This window comes from Salmo trutta, chromosome 26 (genome assembly GCF_901001165.1).
Source record: "Salmo trutta chromosome 26, fSalTru1.1, whole genome shotgun sequence".
Classification (NCBI taxonomy): domain Eukaryota; kingdom Metazoa; phylum Chordata; class Actinopteri; order Salmoniformes; family Salmonidae; genus Salmo; species Salmo trutta.
Genome location: NC_042982.1, coordinates 23,705,033 through 23,726,159, shown reverse-complemented (window position 1 = coordinate 23,726,159; position 21,127 = coordinate 23,705,033). Strand labels below are relative to the sequence as shown.

The 21,127-nt window shown below is 44.9% G+C and overlaps 1 protein-coding gene across 6 annotated transcripts in view; it reads left to right on the top strand.

The window, feature by feature from the left end:
• The window catches only part of LOC115163460 (rho GTPase-activating protein 32), a 33,373-nt gene extending 14,715 nt beyond the window's left edge, over positions 1-18,658 (top strand). For 3 of the 6 annotated variants that reach the window (XM_029715345.1, XM_029715343.1, XM_029715344.1), the window contains exons 6-22: positions 4,288-4,374; positions 4,759-4,902; positions 5,166-5,258; positions 5,417-5,539; positions 5,721-5,798; positions 5,987-6,068; positions 7,239-7,388; positions 7,507-7,609; positions 7,769-7,913; positions 8,200-8,282; positions 8,522-8,629; positions 8,746-8,891; positions 8,982-9,195; positions 13,843-13,991; positions 14,201-14,275; positions 14,441-15,160; positions 15,402-18,658. In XM_029715345.1, the coding sequence (XP_029571205.1) occupies positions 4,288-4,374; positions 4,759-4,902; positions 5,166-5,258; positions 5,417-5,539; positions 5,721-5,798; positions 5,987-6,068; positions 7,239-7,388; positions 7,507-7,609; positions 7,769-7,913; positions 8,200-8,282; positions 8,522-8,629; positions 8,746-8,891; positions 8,982-9,195; positions 13,843-13,991; positions 14,201-14,275; positions 14,441-15,160; positions 15,402-17,689 (4,788 nt within the window). In that variant the 3' untranslated portion in view covers positions 17,690-18,658. Of the gene's footprint in view, positions 1-4,287; positions 4,375-4,758; positions 4,903-5,165; positions 5,259-5,416; positions 5,540-5,720; positions 5,799-5,986; positions 6,069-7,072; positions 7,124-7,238; positions 7,389-7,506; positions 7,610-7,768; positions 7,914-8,199; positions 8,283-8,521; positions 8,630-8,745; positions 8,892-8,981; positions 9,196-13,842; positions 13,992-14,200; positions 14,276-14,440; positions 15,161-15,348 lie in introns of those variants that run through there. The other 3 variants (XM_029715346.1, XM_029715348.1, XM_029715347.1) reach the window with 3 other exon arrangements.
• The last annotated feature ends 2,469 nt before the right edge of the window (positions 18,659-21,127 follow it).

The following is a 21,127-nucleotide window of genomic DNA, read 5'->3' as shown; positions in this document are numbered from 1 at the left end:
CAGTTTTTGTTCCTTTTTGACGATTTTAAGGTACTTAATTGCAGTTGAGTCACTAAACCTCGAGTCCAAGTCGAGTCACCAGTCCCCTGTGCGTGAGTCCAAGTCTAGTCACGAGTCCCTATGGCTGAGTCCCAGTGCTCGAGTCCTGGTCCAAGTGCTCAAGTCTAAGTCACTGGGTCTGAGTTTAACAAAAAATACTACATTAATATTGGTTTATGTGCACATAACAAAATATATATACATTTTGAAAGCCAAATGAATGATTCAGGGTTCTTTAGACATATTTCGTATTTTAGTTAATGTTGTTTTTCTGCTCGCTTGTATTGGTGGCTTGACGCTCGTCTGTTGCTCTATTGATTTGGCTCGTATTTAGTAGAAACAATCTGCCCAACAACAACTATTGGCAGGCTGGTGGGAAGATTTTCATGTGAGCGTTGAAGTAGCACAAAGATTTTCCTCCTGTTGCACAATGGTTGTCACGGCTGTTTGAAGGATCGGACCAAAATGCAGCGTGTTCGTAGTTCCACATATTTTATTATAGTGAAACAAAATGCAATACACGAAAATACTTGAATATACAAAAACAACAAACCGTGACGCAGAGAGGAAAACACACTACTCAAAAGATAATAACCCACAAACAACAATGAGAAAAACCCCTACTTAAATATGATCTCTAATCAAAGGCAATGAGGATCAGCTACCTCCAATTAGAGATCAACCCCAAACATTTGCATTTACATGATGTAGCAGACGCTCTTATCCAGAGCGACTTACAAATTGGTGCATTCACCTTATGATATCCAGTGGACCAACCACTTTACAATAGTACATCTATATCTTTTTGGGGGGGGGGTAGAAGGATTACTTAATCCTATCCCAGGTATTCCTTAAAGAGGTGGGGTTTCAGGTGTCTCCGGAAGGTGGTGATTGACTCCGCTGTCCTGGCGTCGTGAGGGAGCTTGTTCCACCATTGGGGTGCCAGAGCAGCGAACAGTTTTGACTGGGCTGAGTGGGAACTGTGCTTCCGCAGAGGTAGGGAGGCGAGCAGGCCAGAGGTGGATGAACGCAGTGCCCTTCTTTGGGTGTAGGGACTGATCAGAGCCTGAAGGTACGGAGGTGCCGTTCCCCTCACAGCTCCGTAGGCAAGCACCATGATCTTGTAGCAGAAACAATCCCAACATAGAAATAGACAAACTAGAACTTAAACATAGAAATAGAAAACATAGAACAACCACCCAAAACAACCACCCAAAACACCCCCTGTCACGCCCTGACCACTCTACTATAGAAAATAACAACATATACTATGGTCAGGATGTGACAATGGTCATAATTGCCTGCAATATACTATAGCCTATGAAACAAATAGGTCTTCATACAGTCTCACACATTTTATTTTAATATAATGTTCAATAGTTATGTCAAATCAGTAATGTTTTAAAGGGATCAATGGTCTCTTGACGGAATTGGCTATTGCTCCTGTCAGATTGACCAGATTATTATTTGCTACTTTTTTTGTAATCGCCCACTAATATTTGTCCAGGTTATTTCATTCCAGAGTGAAAACTAAAGGGAGACTGGTGAAAGTGGGAGGGTAGAGCGAGATGACAAATTCAAATACAAACTACTTTTCAATACTCAAGGGGAGAGAGGAAGACAATAGCTATACTGTTGTTTTACTTTTAAACTCAATAGAATTGTTTTAAATTTCATAAAGCAGTTTGTGTTTCTTAACCATGCAAGCTAAATAGTAGGCTGGCGACTGGTGGTTACGGGGAAGCAAGAGTCGCTTGCGCGATGTGTATGATCGGAGGCGGAGCCAGAGTGGAGCCTGCCTTCTTGTCTGCCCACACTCATCGCTTGCTCCCCCGCAGCTCACCAGCTGATGTAGACTGCGTGTGCCAGTGTGGTGCACCATTCCCATGGCTAGCTAGAGAACAGAACCCTGTCTGCTCTGTGCTCCCAGTGCTGCAAATATTCTGCTTATCTTAGTAGCCAATCCAGTCAAGGTACAAATACAAGTCACAGGAAGGTGAGTCCGAGTCACCAATGGTCGAGTAGAAGTCGAGTCACAAGTCATGAAAATTGGGACTCAAGTTCGAGTCCTGAACTCGAGTACTACAACACTGCTTAATTGTTACTCAGAAATGGTTTGATATTGAGATAAAAACAGCTGCATTGGACCTTTAACTGCTGTTATAGTGTCATAAGTTACATGCTAAGAGGGTGGGCTGACAGATTAGAGGGAGTGTCAAAACATTGTCCCTGTGGTGGGTCTCATGACTCATGTCGTCGTCCTAGAACTCACACACAGGACCAGCAGGGATATGACAGATCAGGTCTCAGGCAGAATGACAACATGAGGACAGCAGCCTCTGAAACAAATACAGCGGACTGGGTCGATTCTGCCCGAGATTACTTCCATTCTCTACAGAAGCATAATTTGAAATGGAAATGCCTGGGTGGTCTGTGTCCTCCTGCACCTCTCTCTGTGTCAGGCTTACGTATGGTGGTGCGCTAACTGCTTTGGTTTAGCCTATATACTGTAGAGCTCCTTTGTCACGAGAGGATGAGGAAAGGTAGAGGGAGGGAAGGAAGGAGAGTGGGAGGGAGATTGAGATGAGGAGGGGATGGGAGGGACCAAGGGAGAGAGAAACATCGGGATGTTTCCCCTATTTCTGTTCTCTGCTATTAAGATGTAATTAAACAGTGAAAGCATGATGTGGATCCACCTCATGGCGAAGGACAGACTGAAGGGGAGCATTTTGATTTAACCTAAGGGACAGATGAAAGCAACCAGCATCTGTTTAACGCTGCTCAATCCAGAGGCAACTCCACGCTTTTCCTCTGTCCTAAATCCACCAGCCAGTGGTAGGAAGCTAAGGGTTCAGCTTAGTGACTTCTATCTGGAAACACAGGACTGCAGTTGAACATTGTCTGGGAGACATCCAGCTGTGTTGTAACCTGACTTAATAGCTGAGGACCAGTAAAGAGCCCGTGTTGGCAGGTACCAGTATGCGGTTGTCTTCATTTTGTTTCTGGGTCCAGATGTGTGTATTAATAGTTAATGACTGCAGGCATGTTTCTATTTAGGGATTTGTGCTGCGCCGTGTGAGGTTGTCAGTTTTAGTTGCTTGGCTAAAATGCGTTGGTAAAAAGAGTTGGGGGATGGAAAGAGCGTAAACAAAACATAAGTAAGACATGCACTAAATTGACTCAGTTTTAGTTTGCGGTGTTAAATGACTGCTCCATGTGACTGTTTCTCTGTCCAGACATCCTCTTGACATATTGTTTATCATCATTGATTCATGTTTGTTGTCTTGTCATGCTAACCGTCCATCTTTCCATCTACATGACCATAGTTAATGTTATTGTTTAATTCACTCATTGACTCATGATTATTCTTCCAGCCTGTATTAATAGTTGACATCCTCCAAACAATATTGACTATTTTCTATTCTATTTCAAATGTTTGCTTTGTAATAAGGTATTTTGCATTGATTCGTTACTCTCTGTATAGGTACGTGTATGAAGGAGCTGTGGTTTCCCATGTTGTTGAGCAGTGATGGGTAACTAGGTCATACTGTGTTGGGTAACTCTAGTGTATCTAGATTAGCTGCTCACTGTTCTAAATAACCAAAACCTCCCCTGCCTCGCAGGCCTTTGAAGTTATGCCTGTATTTGATATCATTGTATTCCCTTAACTATTCCTGAGGCTTTGATCTCCTCTTGGTATAGGAGTTTATGGAGTTATATGGGACAGAGGGGGGGGGGTTTGGTACATTTCCATAGCCTCTCAAACGCTGAAGGGGTTCTCAATTGCTTATATATTATTCATTTACTGCATTATTTTTGGGGTTGAAAAACATATGTCATGGGCTCAGTGTCACGGTGTTGAAAATGCACATTCACACTTTCTTAACCTCCCAAGAGTTCTTTCTTATTGTACATGAAGTCAGCAGCTCTCAAGACCAAAGGACCTCAACACATTTTTTAAAGGGGCCTCTTCTTTTTGATATATTATGTAGATAATACAATTAGATTTGAGATGTTTCTGGTCATGACAAACTAACCAATTTCTAACCACGATAGTGTTACCCAGTTGGCTCTACTGTCCATTTACTGATAGAGTTTGGAGAGTGAGCTAAGTGACCGAACATGAATTTGGTGTGTGTTTTATTTTCACACTAGTTCAGAAACAGAAAGAGGTTGCTGTAACTCTTAAATTATTTAGAGTGTGGTGTCCCTCACTATTTTCATCTCTCTGTACCCATTCCCCTGCAGCTGTCCTTTGCAGAGGAGCAGACTGAGGGGAAGAAGGATGGTCTGGACTCCAAGGAGCCACTCTTCGTGGCTCAGATCTGCTGCCAGGTATAATGGAGCTTGAGGGCTAGGCCCTAGTTTCTGACCCATAGAACATTTTATCTGAAGCATGATATTCATATCTAAGGGGGGAGGATAATCCAGTGCTTCTAAACACTCTCCTCGGGACCCCCAGACGTTTCACAATTTAGTTGTAGCCATGAACTAGCACAACTGATTCAAGTAGTCGAGGGCTTGATGATTAGTTGAACAATGTTTGCTAGCTCTGGACTAGATCAAATACATGGAATGGCTATGGGTCCAGGAGGAGAGGCTTGAGACAGGTTGGGATAATCCATTTTGTTCCTTTGTACAGTAGCTTTATCCTAGATTCTTTCACTTTTTTCTCAGTCTGGTCTCATTTCAGGCTCACTGTCTCTGTTTGTGTCTCAGAGTCGGAGCTGGCTGGTGAAGCGCTCCTATGAAGACTTCCGTGTGCTGGACAAACACCTCCACCTTTGTATCTATGACCGACGCTTTTCTAAACTCACTGAGCTGCCCCGCATTGACTCTCTGAAGGACACAGTAGAGGTAGAGGTCAGTCAACAGGACTAAATCTTACTACTGGGAATATTATACTATCTGCTGTGAATGAGACCGGTTGTATCCCAAGTGACACCCCATTCCCTAAATAGTGTACTACTTTTGAACAGTGCACAGGAAACTGGTCAAAACTAGTGGACTAATTAGGGAAAAGATTGCCATTAGGACACTTCCACAGTCATAGTTACATTACATCAGGTATCTCCCCTGGCTTTGCATTCAACCTAACTCATTCCTGCTGGCTCTATTCTCCTCAGGAAATAACCAAGATGTTGGCAGCCTACCTGTCCCGTCTCTCAGCCATCGCTGACAACAAGATCAACTGTGGTCCAGTGCTGACATGGATGGAGGTGAGCTACTCATGTTTCTCTTTATTCAATTAGACTTCATGCAGAATGACATTTTCCATAGATAGTAATAGATCCATTTGATGTCTTTACTAAACTCCGTTATGTCGTTTTCTTTTAGTATTTTGTAGACTCCATCAGCCTGTGTTTTTGTCTCTCAGATTGATAACAAGGGCAACCACATGCTGGTAGCTGAGGAGTCCTCCATCAATGTTCCTGCCATCGCCGCGGCCCACGTCATCAAACGCTACATTGCCCAGGCCACAGACGAGCTGACCTTTGAGGTGACCCGTCTGGGCATCTTGTGATTGGACAGGAAAGGGGAGGGGTTTAGGGAACAGTGGGAAGATATGGGGATACATTCACTAGGGTATTTGTACACATTCTGCCGTGGTTGTTGATGTTTTTAAACCCACTCAAACTACTATACTCTCTGTTGTCTTTTCTGTGTCGTCCCTGTTCTAGGTAGGGGACATTGTGTCAGTCATTGACATGCCTCCTAAAGAGGACACTGGCTGGTGGAGAGGGAAGCATGGCTTTCAGGTAAAACCCCTCAAATAAGTCTGATTTAAACAGCTTTGTCTGTCCCTTCATAATAGTGACCCATTTTCTGCATCCCACTCCCTACTGTACATGGAGGTTACTATCACTTACTCTTCCTTAGATCGTATCTGGTGCATAAACAGCGCAGGAGAGTGTTACAATTCCTCCTTCTGTTTCTCTCTGTGCAGGTTGGCTTCTTCCCCTGTGACTGTGTGGAGCTGATCAGTGACAGGATTCCCCCCTGTGTGTCCAGCTCTGTGCCAAAACCAGGTACTGTGGCCTGTTTTACAGCAACAATATGTTGTTCTCCCTCTTCTCCATGATGCATGTACAACTGACTGGAGATGACTCTTAAAGTGTGCCTTGAAGAATGAGGTGTGTGTGTATATACAGTGCATTTGGGAAGTGTTCAGACCTTCACTTTTTCCACATTTTGTTACATTAGTCTTATTCTAAAATGGATTAAATTAAATGTTTTCCGCATCAATCTACACACAATAATACCCCATAATGACAAAGTGATAACATATATATTTTTTTAATGATACCTTATTTACATAAGTATTCAGACCTTTTGCTATGAGACTCAGGTGCATCCTGTTTCCATTGATCATCCTTGATGTTTCTACAACTTTCTACAACTTGTAATCCACCTGTGGTAAATTCAATTGATTGGACATGATTTGGAAAGGCACACACCTGTCTATATAAGGTCCCACAGTTGACAGTGCTTGTCAGAGCAGAAACCAAGCCATGAGGTTGAAGGAATTGTCCGTAGAGCTCCGACACAGGATTGTGTCAAGGCATAGATCTGGGGAAGGCTACCAAAAAATGTCTGCAGCATTCAAGGTCCCGAGAACAAAGTGACCTCCATAATTCTTAAATGGAAGAAGTTTGGAACCACCAAGACTCTTCCTAGAGCTGGCTGCCCGGCCATACTGAGCAATCGGGGGAAAAGGGCCTTGGTCAGGGAGGTGACCAAGAACCCGATGGTCACGCTGACAGAGGTCCAGAGTTCCTCTGTGGAGATGATTGTCCTTCTGGAAGGTTCTCCCATCTGCAGCACTCCACCAATCAGACGTTTATGGTAGAGTGGCCATACGGAAGCCACTCCTCAGTAAAAGGAGTGACAGCCAGCTTGGAGTTTGCCAAAAGGCACGTAAAAACTCTGACCATGAGAAACAAAATTCTCTGGTCTGATGAAACCAAGATTTAACTCTTTGGCCTGAATGCCAAGCGTCATGTCTGGAGGAAACCTGGCACCATCCCTACGGTGAAGCATGGTGGTGGCAGCATCATGCTGTTGGGATGTTTTTCAGTGGCAGGTACTTGGAGACTCATCATACTTTCAAGTGTTATCCACTGGGATTCAAATGAACAGTTATTGTTTTATTTACAACCCAAAAACTAAATTAAATTAATTCAGTTTGTGTCCATCAGTTTGTAAGAAGCACGGAAAGCTGGTGACGTTCCTGAGGAGCTTCATGAAGTCCCGTCCACCCCCTCAGAAGCTGAGGCAGCGTGGGATCCTTAGGGAGAGGGTGTTTGGCTGTGACCTGGGGGAACACCTCCTCAACTCAGGACATGATGGTCAGTCTCCCAGCAGCCTTATCTCTATATAGTTAGCACTGTATAGAGAAAGGTAGTCTTCTCAGTCTTTGTCGTTAAAATCTTTTGGATGTTACTGTGTTGATGGCCCTTTCTCCAGTCCCCCAGGTGATCAAATGCTGTACTGAGTTCATTGAGAGACATGGTGTCGTGGATGGGATGTACAGACTCTCCGGGATCTCCTCCAACATCCAGAAACTGAGGTAAATCCTTGCTTCACTTAGCATTAAATAATGTACAACATCTTTGAAAAATATTGAGATTCAATCATCATGTCAGTACTGCTTACAGATTTTTAGCGTGTTGACTGTACGTGATGGTCTGATGTTGAGCGTTAACCAGTGTCTTCTCTGTTTCCCCAGACATGAGTTTGACTCGGAGCAGATACCAGACCTCAGTAGAGATGTCTTCAAACAGGATATCCACTCCGTAGGGTCTCTGTGTAAACTGTACTTCAGAGAGCTGCCCAACCCTCTGCTCACCTACCAGCTCTATGAGAGATTCTCAGTAAGTAGCAGAATACTGGATTGGGACTGGTACTTAGGGGAGAGATGGGCGGCTGATTGGGGAAAAAATAGCGGAGGAGATATTCTTAATAATATAGTAATCTTGTAATAAACCAAGGGACGTACTGTACTAATACATAAGGGGTGGGGTGTATTGTGGGGTGTATTGTGGGGTGTATTGAAGATAACCATAAACGGGGGAAACAACAGTAAAGGACAGAATGCTCCTGCTGGCCTAGTTATGAGGCTCTCTCTGTGTGGACCTCTGGTGTTCCCTCCCTCCACAGGAGGCTGTGTCTGCTGCTACTGATGAGGAGAGGCTGGTGAAGATCCACAACGTCATCCAGCAGCTTCCTCCTCCTCACTACAGGTCAGTTGGAGATGAACTCACAGCACACGCAAATGGCTTCTGCAATTCTGCATCTTCTGTATTCACTACAAAGGTATATAAAGTCACCACTGAACTGTAGGTGCTAAAGCGCCATCTGTTGGCTAACAGAGAGCATTGAACAGTCAAAGTCTTGGTATTGTAAGCTGACAGTAAAGAAGGGTTTATTCCACATGTCTGTGTTCTACCTGACCTGTATTACTCTCTGGTCTGTGCTGCAGGACTCTGGAATTCCTCATGAGACATTTGTCCCAACTAGCCACCTTCAGCCCTATTACCAACATGCACACCAAGAACCTGGCCATCGTCTGGGCTCCCAATCTGCTTAGGTATATTGTAACATTCCAACAACCAACACTGTCATTAGTATTTACTGTGAATATACACTGTTTTGTAACTGGTTATGACTGGCCATGAAGTTGAATAGGACATAACTGTGTTTCAGATCCAAGCAGATTGAGTCGGCCTGTTTTAGTGGAACAGCAGCCTTCATGGAGGTGCGTATCCAGTCAGTGGTGGTGGAGTTCATACTGAACAACACAGAGGCACTCTTCAGCCCCAAACTCAACGCCCTCATCCGGGAGAGCACAGGTACAGCATTACCCTGGCTTAGGCAATCATTATAGGGAAGTTGTGAGGACATTATGGGAAGTTCAAAAACATTGCTCCCTCTGCTCCCAGGTACCAGTACCCTATCCAGGCCCAAGTCTCTGCTGGTGTGCTCTCCCTCCACTAAGCTCCTGTCTCTGGAGGAGGCCCAGGCCCGTACCCAGGCCCAGCTGGGCTCCCCTGTTACTACTCCAATTCTGTCCCACAGCGAGTACATCGAGGTGGGGGAGGGACCCGGGGCACTGATGGGCAAGTTCCACACAGTCATTGAACTACCCACTGAGAGGTAGGTTGTTGTTGGTGCTTCTAGAAACTAGTAGCCTACAGTACATTGTAGTTGTATAAACCATGTACAGTACCAGTCAAAAGTTTGGACACACCTACTCATTCCAGGGTTTTTCTTTATTTGTACTATTTTCTGCATTGTAGAATAATAGTGAAGACATCAACTATGAAATAACACATATGGAATCATCTAATACCCAAAAAAACAAATAACCAATAACCAAAAAAATCTAAATACACTGCTCAAAAAATAAAGGGAACACTTAAACAACACAATGTAACTCCAAGTCAATCTCACTTCTGTGAAATCAAACTGTCCACTTAGGAAGCAACACTGATTGACAATAAATTTCACATGCTGTTGTGCAAATGGAATAGACAACAGGTGGAAATTATAGGCAATTAGCAAGACACCCCCAATAAAGGAGTGGTTCTGCAGGTGGGGACAACAGACCACTTCTCAGTTCCTATGCTTCCTGGCTGATGTTTTGGTCACTTTTGAATGCTGGCGGTGCTTTCACTCTAGTGGTAGCATGAGACGGAGTCTACAACCCACACAAGTGGCTCAGGTAGTGCAGCTCATCCAGGATGGCACATCAATGCGAGCTGTGGCAAGAAGGTTTGCTGTGTCTGTCAGCGTAGTGTCCAGAGCATGGAGGTGCTACCAGGAGACAGGCCAGTACATCAGGAGACGTGGAGGAGGCCGTAGGAGGGCAACAACCCAGCAGCAGGACCGCTACCTCCGCCTTTGTGCAAGGAGGAGCAGGAGAAGCACTGCCAGAGCCCTGCAAAATGACCTCCAGCAGGCCACAAATGTGCATGTGTCTGCTCAAACGGTCAGAAACAGACTCCATGAGGGGTGGTATGAGAGCCCGACGTCCACAGGTGGGGGTTGTGCTTACAGCCCAACACCGTGCAGGACGTTTGGCATTTGCCAGAGAACACCAAGATTGGCAAATTCGCCACTGGCGCCCTGTGCTCTTCACAGATGAAAGCAGGTTCACACTGAGCACATGACAGACGTGACAGAGTCTGGAGACGCCGTGGAGAACGTTCTGCTGCCTGCAACATCCTCCAGCATGACCGGTTTGGCGGTGGGTCAGTCATGGTGTGGGGTGGCATTTCTTTGGGGGGCCGCACAGCCCTCCATGTGCTCGCCAGAGGTAGCCTGACTGCCATTAGGTACCGAGATGAGATCCTCAGACCCCTTGTGAGACCATATGCTGGTGCGGTTGGCCCTGGGTTCCTCCTAATGCAGGACAATGCTAGACCTCATGTGGCTGGAGTGTGTCAGCAGTTCCTGCAAGAGGAAGGCATTGATGCTATGGACTGGCCCGCCCGTTCCCCAGACCTGAATCCAATTGAGCACATCTGGGACATCATGTCTCGCTCCATCCACCAACGCCACGTTGCACCACAGACTGTCCAGAAGTTGGCGGATGCTTTAGTCCAGGTCTGGGAGCAGATCCCTCAGGAGACCATCTGCCATCTCATCAGGAGCATGCTCAGGCGTTGTAGGGAGGTCATACAGGCACGTGGAGGCCACACACACTACTGAGCCTCATTTTGACTTGTTTTAAGGACATTACATCAAAGTTGGATCAGCCTGTAGTGTGGTTTTCCACTTTAATTTTGAGTGTGACTCCAAATCCAGACCTCCATTGGTTGATAAATTGGATTTCCATAGATTATTTTTGTGTGATTTTGTTGTCAGCACATTCAACTATGTAAAGAAAAAAGTATTTAATAAGATTATTTCTTTCATTCAGATCTAGGATGTGTTGTTTAAGTGTTCCCTTTATTTTTTTGAGCAGTATATATTTGAGATTCTTCAAAGTAGCCACCCTTTGCCTTGATGACAGCTTTGCAACTCTTGGCATTCTCTCAACCAGCTTCATGAAGTAGTCACCTGGAATGCATTTCCATTAACCTCTATGGGCTAGCGTCCCACCCTGAATATCCCGTGGCGCGATATTCAAATACCTTAGAAATGTTATTACTTCAATTTCTCAAACATATGACTATTTTACACCATTTTAAAGACAAGACTCTCGTTAATCTAACCACACTGTCCGATTTCAAAAAGGCTTTACAACGAAAGCAAAACATTAGATTATGTCAGCAGAGTACCCAGCCAGAAATAATCAGACACCCATTTTTCAAGCTAGCATATAATGTCACAAAAACCAAAACCACAGCTAAATGCAGCACTTACCTTTGATGATCTTCATCAGATGACACTCCTAGGACATTATGTTATACAATACATGCATGTTTTGTTCAATCAGGTTCATATTTATATCAGAAACCAGCTTTTTACATTAGCAGGTGACTAGCATGTGACTAGCATTCCCACCGAACACTTCCGGTGAATTTACTAAATTACTCACGATAAACGTTCACAAAAAACATAACAATTATTTTAAGAATTATAGATACAGAACTCCTTTTTGCAATCGCGGTGTCCGATTTTAAAATAGCTTTTCGGTGAAAGCACATTTTGCAATATTCTGAGTAGATAGCCCGGCCATCACAGGCTAGCTATTTTGACACCCACCAAGTTTGGTACTCACCAAACTCAGATTTACTATAAGAAAAATTGGATTACCTTTGCTGTTCTTCGTCAGAATGCACTCCCAGGACTTCTACTTCAATAACAAATATTGGTTTGGTTCTAAATAATCCATAGTTATATCCAAATAGCGTTTTGTTCGTGCGTTCAAGACACTATCCGAAGGGTAAAGAAGGGTGACGCGCCCGGCGCGTTTCGTGACAAAACATTTCAAAATATTCCATTACCGTACTTCGAAGCATGTCAAACGCTGTTTAAAATAAATTTTTATGCTATTTTTCTCGTAAAAAAGCGATAATATTCCGACCGGGAGTCGTTGTTTTCGTTCAAAGACTGAAAATGTAAACATGGAGTCGTCTCGTGCACACGCGCGCCAGTCTCATTGTTCTCAGATCGACCACTTACCAAATGCGCTACTGTTTTTCAGCCATGGCCTGCAAAGTCATCATTCAACGTTCTGGCGCCTTCTGAGAGCCTATGGGAGCGTTAGAAAATCTCACGTTATGCCAGAGATCCCCTGTTTTGGATAGAGATGACAAAGGCCAAGAAATGGTCAGAGAGTGCGCTTCCTGTTTGGAATCTTCTCAGGTTTTGGCCTGCCAAATGAGTTCTGTTATACTCACAGACACCATTCAAACAGTTTTAGAAACTTTAGGGTGTTTTCTATCCAAATCAAACAATTATATGCATATTCTAGTTACTGGGCAGGAGTAGTAACCAGATTAAATCAGTACGTTTTTTATCCGGCCGTGCAAATACTGCCCCCTATCCCCAACAGGTTAACAGGTGGGCCTTGTTAAAAGTTATTGTGGATTTTCTTTCCTTCTTAATGCGTTTGAGCCAATCAGTTGTGTTGTGACAAGGTAGGGGTGGTATACAGAAGACAGCCCTATTTGGTAAAAGACCAAGTCCATATTATGGCAAGAACAGCTCAAATAAGCAAAGGGAAATTACAGTCCATCATTACTTTAAGACGTGAATGTCAGTCAATCTGGAACATTTCAAGTTCAGTCCAAAAACCAAGCGTTAAGATGAAACTGGCTCTCACGAGGACCGCCACAGGACAGGAAGACCCAGATGTACCTCTGCTGCAGAGGATACGTTCATCAGAGTTACCAGCCTAAGAAATTGCAGTCCAAATAAATGCTTCAGAGTTCAAGTAACAGATACATCTCAACATGAACTGTTCAGAGGAGACTGCATGAATCAGGCCTTCATGGTCTCATGCTGCAAAGAAACCACTACTAAAGGACACCAATAAGAAGAAGAGACTTGCTTGAACCAAGAAACACGAGCAATGGACATTAAACCGGTGGAAATCTTTTGGTCTGTGTCCAAATTTCAGATTTTTGGTTCAAACCGCCGTGTCTTTGTGAGATGCAGAGTAGCTGAACGGTTGATCTCCATGTGTGGTTCCCACTGTGAAGCATGGAGGTGTGATGGTGTGGGGGTGCTTTGCTGGTGACACTGTCAGTGATTTATTTAGAATTCAAGGCACACTTTACAAGCATGGCTACCACAGCATTCTGCAGCCGTACGCCATCCCATTTGGTTTGTGCTTAGTGGGACTATAATTTGTTTTTCAACAGAGTAATGACCCAAAACACACTTACAGGCTGTGTAAGGGCTATTTGACCAAGGAGAGTGATTGAATGCTGCATCAGATGATCTGGCTTCCACAATCGCCTGACCTCAACCCAGTTGAGATGAGTTGGACCACAGAGTGAAGGAAAAGCAGCCAACAAGTGCTCAGTATATGTGGGATGTCCTTCAAGACTGTTAGAAAAGCATTCCAGGTGAAGCTGGTTGAGGGAATGCCAAGCGTGTGCAAAGCTGTCATCAAGGCAAAGGATGGCTACTTTGAAGAATCTCAAATATAACATATTTTGATTTGTTTAACACTTTTTTTGGTTACTACATGATTCCATATGTGTTATTTTGTAGTTTTGATGTAGAAAATAGTAAAAATAAAGAATACCCTTGAATGAGTAAGGGTGTCCAAACATTTGACTGGTACTGTATGTCTCTGACCACCCTGAACGTTCCGCTTTAGTCACGGGGCATGTTGTGTTATAGTAAGAGGGCTCCTGGGAAGGTGAAGAAGTCCCCAGTGGGAAGCTGGCGTTCATTCTTCCACCTGGGCAAGTCCTCCTCCATGACTTCCAAACGCAAGCTGAAGCGTCACCCCAGTGAACCCAATGAGATCAAGAGCATCGCGCTGCCAGGTCAGGCCTCAACCAGCACTACAGTGTCACCATCCAATACTGTACACAACCATAAGGACCGTCTTCACAGCCATGTTATAAAATACCTCCCAGTCATGTCTCTGTGGTTAAATGTATGGGTGTTTTTTCCACTTGGGTGATGTGATGAAGTCATGTTTTTTTTTAAGAAGTCTATTTTCAACTTCAGTTTGTACTTCCATATTATTCAGGTGGAAGAGGAGATAGTGGGACACTGCGCTCCACCAAAAGTGAAGAATCTCTCACCTCTTTGCACAATGTGGAAGGTAAATATGCCCCCAGTTACACTTTCAATCCTGTCAGTACCTGTGTTTCATAATACGTGATAAACAAATTTAGGGTAATCATTTGTTTGTTACCTTTATTTTTATGTTGTCTGTTGAAGTCTGCCTCTGAACAGTAATGTACACTATGTGTCTTATCTGTTCTAGGTGAGCCCCAGATGTACCGCCCCCCTAGACCACGCTCTACCAGCGATGCCCTCTCCACCGCGTTCAGGGATGACCTGTGTGATGCCAGGGACAAAGGCGACCGCTACCACAAACAGACCAAGGAGGGCCATAATGGTGCTGGTGGTCCAGTCTATGACCCAGCTGGTGTGTCCCCTCCTCATCAGGAGGATGACCTTGACCTCTGTCTTCCAGCCCCTGGCATGGCCTTTCTGGACTTTGACCCCATGTCCTTCCAGTGCAGCCCACTGAGCCCACCAACAACTAAATCCGCTCCTCAACGCAAAGCAAGTGTCAACTGGAGGAAGAATGTCGGGGGTTCCAGTGAATCAGAGCCCATCTCTTCATCCCTCAATAAAGTCCTCAGTAACTCCCAGTCCCCTGACATCAGCCCAGTCCATAGGAAAAGAGGGGAGAAGAAGAAAGTGGCTCGGGTCGTCTCCCCCAAACTCCGACGGAAGTCCTCTACGTCCCCCCCTGTGGTTGAAACAGATGTGCACAATGTGTGTGTCTCTGCCCCACGCTGTGTCTCAGACACCCAGGGTGGTGAGTCCTCCTCCCCTCCACCTCTGGATCTGTGTGAGGCCCAACTAGTGAGTGAGGAGGGGAGTGAGGCCAGGGCTCCCCGCCGGCCCCCCAGCCCTCCAAGCTTCACATCAACTTTCACAGACAGCCTGGCTTCACAAAACCCTCAGGATCCAGGTCAGTGGCACATTATAAACAAATCACATTTTTGTTCATTTTATTTGTAAAGCCTTTTTAAATCTACAGTTTATCATTAATGTGCAGCAAAGTTTAACATGGACATGTACAGTTGTTATTGTGTTCCCTTGTTAGCTGAAGTTCTTATGGTATTATTCTATGTGTTGTCCCCTCATGTCTGATCACAGCGTTGTTTGTCCTGTCATACTGTAGCAGCATTGTTTGTCTTATGCCTCCCCAGGAACAGATAGGCTTGTGAATTCAGTGTCTGTCCTCCCTCCTCACCCTCCGTTGACGATGGCTGCCCGCAGGCTGGCCTTGGCCCTGGCTGAGTCTGCCCAGAAGGCCACTCTGACCTCCCAGAGGAGGAGCACCCAACCCCCCTATCCTCTCCAGAGACAGGACACCCCCCATCCCCTGGACAGACCCCCACGGCCCTCTGTTCTCCACCTCCAACCCTGCTCTCAGGATTACGGCGACCTCAAGGTCTCTTCTCCATCCCCCCTCTTACTCTTGGCTGGTACATCAGTTGAGAGTCCTTGTGGCCGTTTCCCTAGCCATGCGAGAAAACAGGCCCCTGAGGGACATGTGGCTATGAGTAACTTCACTCCCACTGTCAGTCCCTTAGAAGCTGGAGCTCTACTGCAGGGCAGCACAGAGGTGAGGGACCAGAGAGAAGGGAGAGACAGGCCCCTGGGAGCTGTGAGACCTGTTCAGCCTCAGACGGTGTCCTCCTTGTATCTCAGTGGTAGGGTCTCCCCTCCCTTTCAATCAGTCTGCTCCATTCAGAGCCAGTTAGCCGCCGCTGTCCTCGCTAACACTGACTCTGTCAATGCCTATAACTATCGGACTGTTCTGGCTGAGGCGTCCATGCCAGGGTCTGTGGAGGAGATCCCTTCATGTCCTCCTCTGCCGTCCTTAGTCCATCAGTACAGCTCTGATGAAGGGGAAGCTATGAGGGAGGCTGAAGATGTGTACAGACATCATCGGGTCAATCCAGCAGGACAGGTATCTGGACCTCACCATCCTCGGCCTGGCTGTCTCCCTCCCCACCTGGCAGGGCCCAAGAGCATGTACAAACCCACGTCTGACAGCTGCTACAGCACTTTAGGCCTCCGGCACCACCCATCTTCCTCCCCCCAGTACAGAGGTCAACCCCAACCCAGGGAGGAGCACAGCTCCAGCGGCCACCACAGATCCAGGGGACAATGGCAGAGGACTGAGGAGAGAGCCCTGGGGTACCCGGTCATCCGCAGGGCACGCTCCTTCCATGCCCAGCAACCTAGTTGTGTTCAACTGGCAGAAACTGAAGTCCTACCCCCAGACATCCTGTTCTATGTCCAACGTCCAGCTGTCCAGGAAAAGGAGTGCCAGAGGCTAGTCCAGTCAGGTGTTCAACCCCTGCAGCCGTACTTTGAGAACGGACGCGTTCAGTACCGCTACAGCTCCTATTCAGACGCAGCGCCTCCAGAGGAGTCTTACTACTATGTGGACCCTTACAGGACGAGCCGTATCCGACACAGTCAGTCATACACCATGCGCTCTACTAGGGATAGTGGACATCCTGGCTACCACTATCGCCCTTCAAACAACATCCCACCTGCAAAAAGAGAACTCTTCTTGGAGAGTAGGGATCTAGAGCGAGTCATTTACGAGTCCTGGGACCACCCAGAGAGTTGTGACAGACTAGTCTATCATCCAATCAGGCAAGAGAATAGAGCCAGGCAGAGGACCCAGGGCCCTATCATGTCTCCTTATGAGAACTTGGATCCTCCCGTCCCACAGAGTGACTTCAGCGGCAGAGATATCAGTCACACCAGAAGCAGGTCAGACCCAGGTAATGCCTGCCTGCTGGCCATCGATAGAGTGGACAGCCAACGTGAAGTACCTGCCATGTCCCCAATCTCCCCTGGCCAGCAGCTTTCAGACCCTAGTGATTACATCAGGCACCAGAGGGGTCATTGGCCAGGTGAGGAACCAGGCCCTCCCAGGAGAGAGAGTGTCTCCAGGAGAACCCAGTCCAAGCAGGGCACCTCCCAACGACATCAACCACAGCATTGCAACGTCCCCATACTCCTAGATGTTAAGAACATGGAGCAGGGTGAGGGTGGTCCTAGTAGAGGTTGTGACCTGGACAAAGTAATGATGGGCAACGCTGCTAATAGCTACTCTGCCCGATTAAAACCAAGCATCCCCAGGAGACAACGATCACAGAGCATCAAAGAGCCTCGTTACTACCACCATGTCAAATCACCTGTGGAACCAGATCACCCTGGGTCCTTTTCCACCCAGCCCCACAGGAGAACTCAGAGCACCAAGGCCATGCCCTCTCACTATGATAACCTGGAGGGGTACTACCCAGCTCCCAAGCCCAAACCCTCAGGGTCTAGTAAGGCCATGCCAGGGCCGTTCCCTGGCCACGGCTGCATGACCCCACACAGCCACAGACTGCTGTCCCAGGCCCTAGGGGGCCACGGGGCCTTCCTGCAGTCAGGCCTCAGGCCGGAAGCTGGAGTCTACGCTGAGTGATTCCGTCCTCTATTCCACACCAGAAGCTGAGACCAGTTTGGCATACATCGCCAACTCAACAGATTAATGTTGATGTTTATAAAAATGGAAAAAATGCATACAGATATAAACCTTCATAAACTGTTTTTAAGAAAATGTAGAATTGACACAAATGGGTGGGTCATACTGTTGGTAACGTGTAGATAGCAAGGAAAGAGGTACATTATTCTCATTAACTACAATGGGACTGGTAAAGGGGAGATTTTGAAATATTGTTTTGTGCAATGGTTTATGAAGGTTATGCCCAAAGGTTAATTATAATTTCATGTCCATGAGATAATATTGTCCAACAAACAGGAAATACCATTTTAAATATCTGTCAAATATTGTTAATCTTATGAGCAATAATATTCTAAGATATAATGTCTTACTTGGCCTACTGCCAATGTGATATTGTTTGCCTAGTTTATTTAGATCATTTACGCCCTAACTGAAGAAACATGCACTTTTTAAGAATTATAGTAAATGAGAACCATGCATAGAGCTCCTTGACTTTTATGTTTTGCATTTCCACTGATTCTCCACTGAAGGTGTTTAGTAACATTAGCACTTTTGGTGTTATTTAGTTCATACAATAGTGGAAGACACAGAGGACATTTCTTCAACGGCACTGCTCTCACCTTCACAAAACACTCAGACATGGAAAGATTAAGGAGCAAGGAGGACTGTGACCACAGTTAGGGTCCATCTGTCATCTTACCAGAATAAATAACTTCCAAATGTGTACATGTGCTGCAAATGGGAAAGTGTATGTCAATGCACTTCTCACATTACCAGGAAGCTGTGATGCTTCATGACATTGTGGTGTATTATGAGAGGACATTAGTTTCTCTCTTTGTAGGGATATTTTAATGGTATGTCATGTTTTAACTGTTGCTTTATTCTTTTGTTATAGTTTCGTATTCATTAAATATGTTATTTCAAACCCAACCCTCTGTAAATGAGGTGAAATTGCTAAGACATTTTAATGTTTTTTTTTTCATTAGAATATAAATTAAAAATAAATAAATAAATAATATCTATAGCATACTATGAAAAACGGTCAGAATTTATTGGATTTGTTTTTACCATTTTGTTCATGGGAATGCACATTTAATGAAGTTATTGGTTGGAGCAGAAATACATACTCACTGGGCATTTGCTACCTTGCAGATTCAGAGAAGTTTAAGCATTGGACAGCAGAGGGCACTGCAGTATTGCAGAGAAAGTGGTTTCCTAATAATGTTTCTCTGAATCTCTAGTGGAGATAGGACAAGTTAAAAAAAATGTTATAATCACTTTAAATCAGTTTTTCATAAAATCTCTCATTCCTTAGATGTGTAGTGGTATTACTATACACACAACAGTGGCTATTTCTTTCCAAAACAGGATCTTATTAGCATAGACAAAACTGACAACTTCTGAAAAGAAGTTAATGCATCTTCTCCCCTTGATCTGTCATCCATATCCAAGGAAACTGCTAGTGCAAAATTAGGAATAAATCATTCTGCAAACTGGGAACATTCTCAGAACATTAGCGAACACTCAAACTAAGGTTAGTTAGGGTTTGAGCTGAACCAGTATCTGGGCAGAGGAGACGATGAATATGATGAGATCTTCTCTGCTCAGAAAGCTACCATTGAAGTTACCATTCACCAACTCGACAAGCGTTATGACCAGAAAGGTCATATACAGTTGAAGTCGGAAGTTTACATACACCTTAGCCAAATACATTTAAACTCAGTTTTACACAATTCCTGACATTTAATCGTAGTAAAAAGTCCCTGTTTTAGGTAAGTTAGGATCACCACATTATTTTAAGAATGTGAAATGTCAGAATAACAGTAGAGTGATTTATTTCAGCTTTTATTTCTTTCATCACATTCCCAGTGGGTCAGAAGTTTACATACACTCAATTAGTATTTGGTAGCATTGCCTTTAAATTGTTTAACTTGGGTCAAACGTTTCGGGTAGCCTTCCACAAGCTTCCCACAATAAGTTAGGTGAATTTTGGCCCATTGCTCCTGACAGAGCTGGTGTAACTGAGTCAGGTTTGTAGGCCTCCTTGCTCACACACGCTTTTTCAGTTCTGCCCACAAATGTTCTATAGGATTGTGGTCAGGGCTTTGTGATGGCCACTCCAATACCTTGACTTTGTTGTCCTTAAGCCATTTTGACACAACTTTGGAAGACCCATTTGCGACCAAGGTTTAATGTCTTGAGATGTCGCTTCAATATATTCACATCATTTTCGTCCCTCAGGATGCTGATCTATTTTGTGATGTGCACCAGTCCCTCCTGCAGCAAAGCACCCCCAAAACATGATGCTGCCACTCCCGTACTTCACGGTTGGGATGGTGTTCTTCAGCTTGCAAGCCTCCCCCTTTTTCCTCCAAACTTAACGATGGTCATTATGGCCAAACAGTTCTATTTTTGTTTCATCAGACCAGAGGACATTTCTCCAAAAAGTATGGTCTTTGTCCCCATGTGCAGTTGCGAACCGTAGTCTGGCTTTTTATGACGGTTTTGGAGCAGTGGCTTCTTTATTGTTGAGAGGCCTTTCTGGTTATGTCGATATAGGACTAATTTTATTGTGGATATAGATACTTTTCTACCTGTTTCCTCCAGCATCTTCACAAGGTCCTTTGCTGTTGTTCTGGGATTGATTTGCACTTTTAGCACCAAAGTACGTTCATCTCTAGGAGACAGAACCCGTCTCCTTCCTGACCGGTATGACGGCTGCGTGGTCCCATGGTGTTTATACTTGCGTACTATTGTTTGTACAGATGAACGTGGTACCTTCAGGCGTTTGGAAATTTCTCCCAAGGATGAACCAGACTTGTGATGGTCTTTTTTCTGAGGTCTTGGCTGATTTCTTTTGATTTTCCCATGATGTCAAGCAAAGAGGCACTGAGTTTGAAGGTAGGCCTTGAAATACATCCACAGCTACACCTCCAGTTGACTCAAATTATGTCAATTAGCCTATCAGAAGCTTCTAAAGCCATAACATTTTCTGGAATTTTCCAAGCTGTTTAAAGGCACAGTCAACTTAGTGTATGTAAACTTCTGACCCACTGGAATTGTGATACAGTAAATTATAAGTGAAATAATCTGTCTGTAAACAATTGTTGGAAAAATTACTTGTCATGCACAAAGTAGATGTCCTAACCGATAGTTTGTTAACAAGACATTTGTGGAGTGGTTGAAAAATGAGTTTTAATGACTCCAACCTAGGTGTATGTAAACTTCCGACTTGAATTGTACTCTCCCCCCCCCCCCCCCCCCCCCTTTTTTTTGGAAGTACATACCGGGCGTAATGGCAGTAAATTATGAAAGTTGCAGGCAGGACATGCATAATTGGTCAGTAACAACGTATTTTGACGTAACACTTTCGGTGCAGCGAGGAGCTTATCATATTCA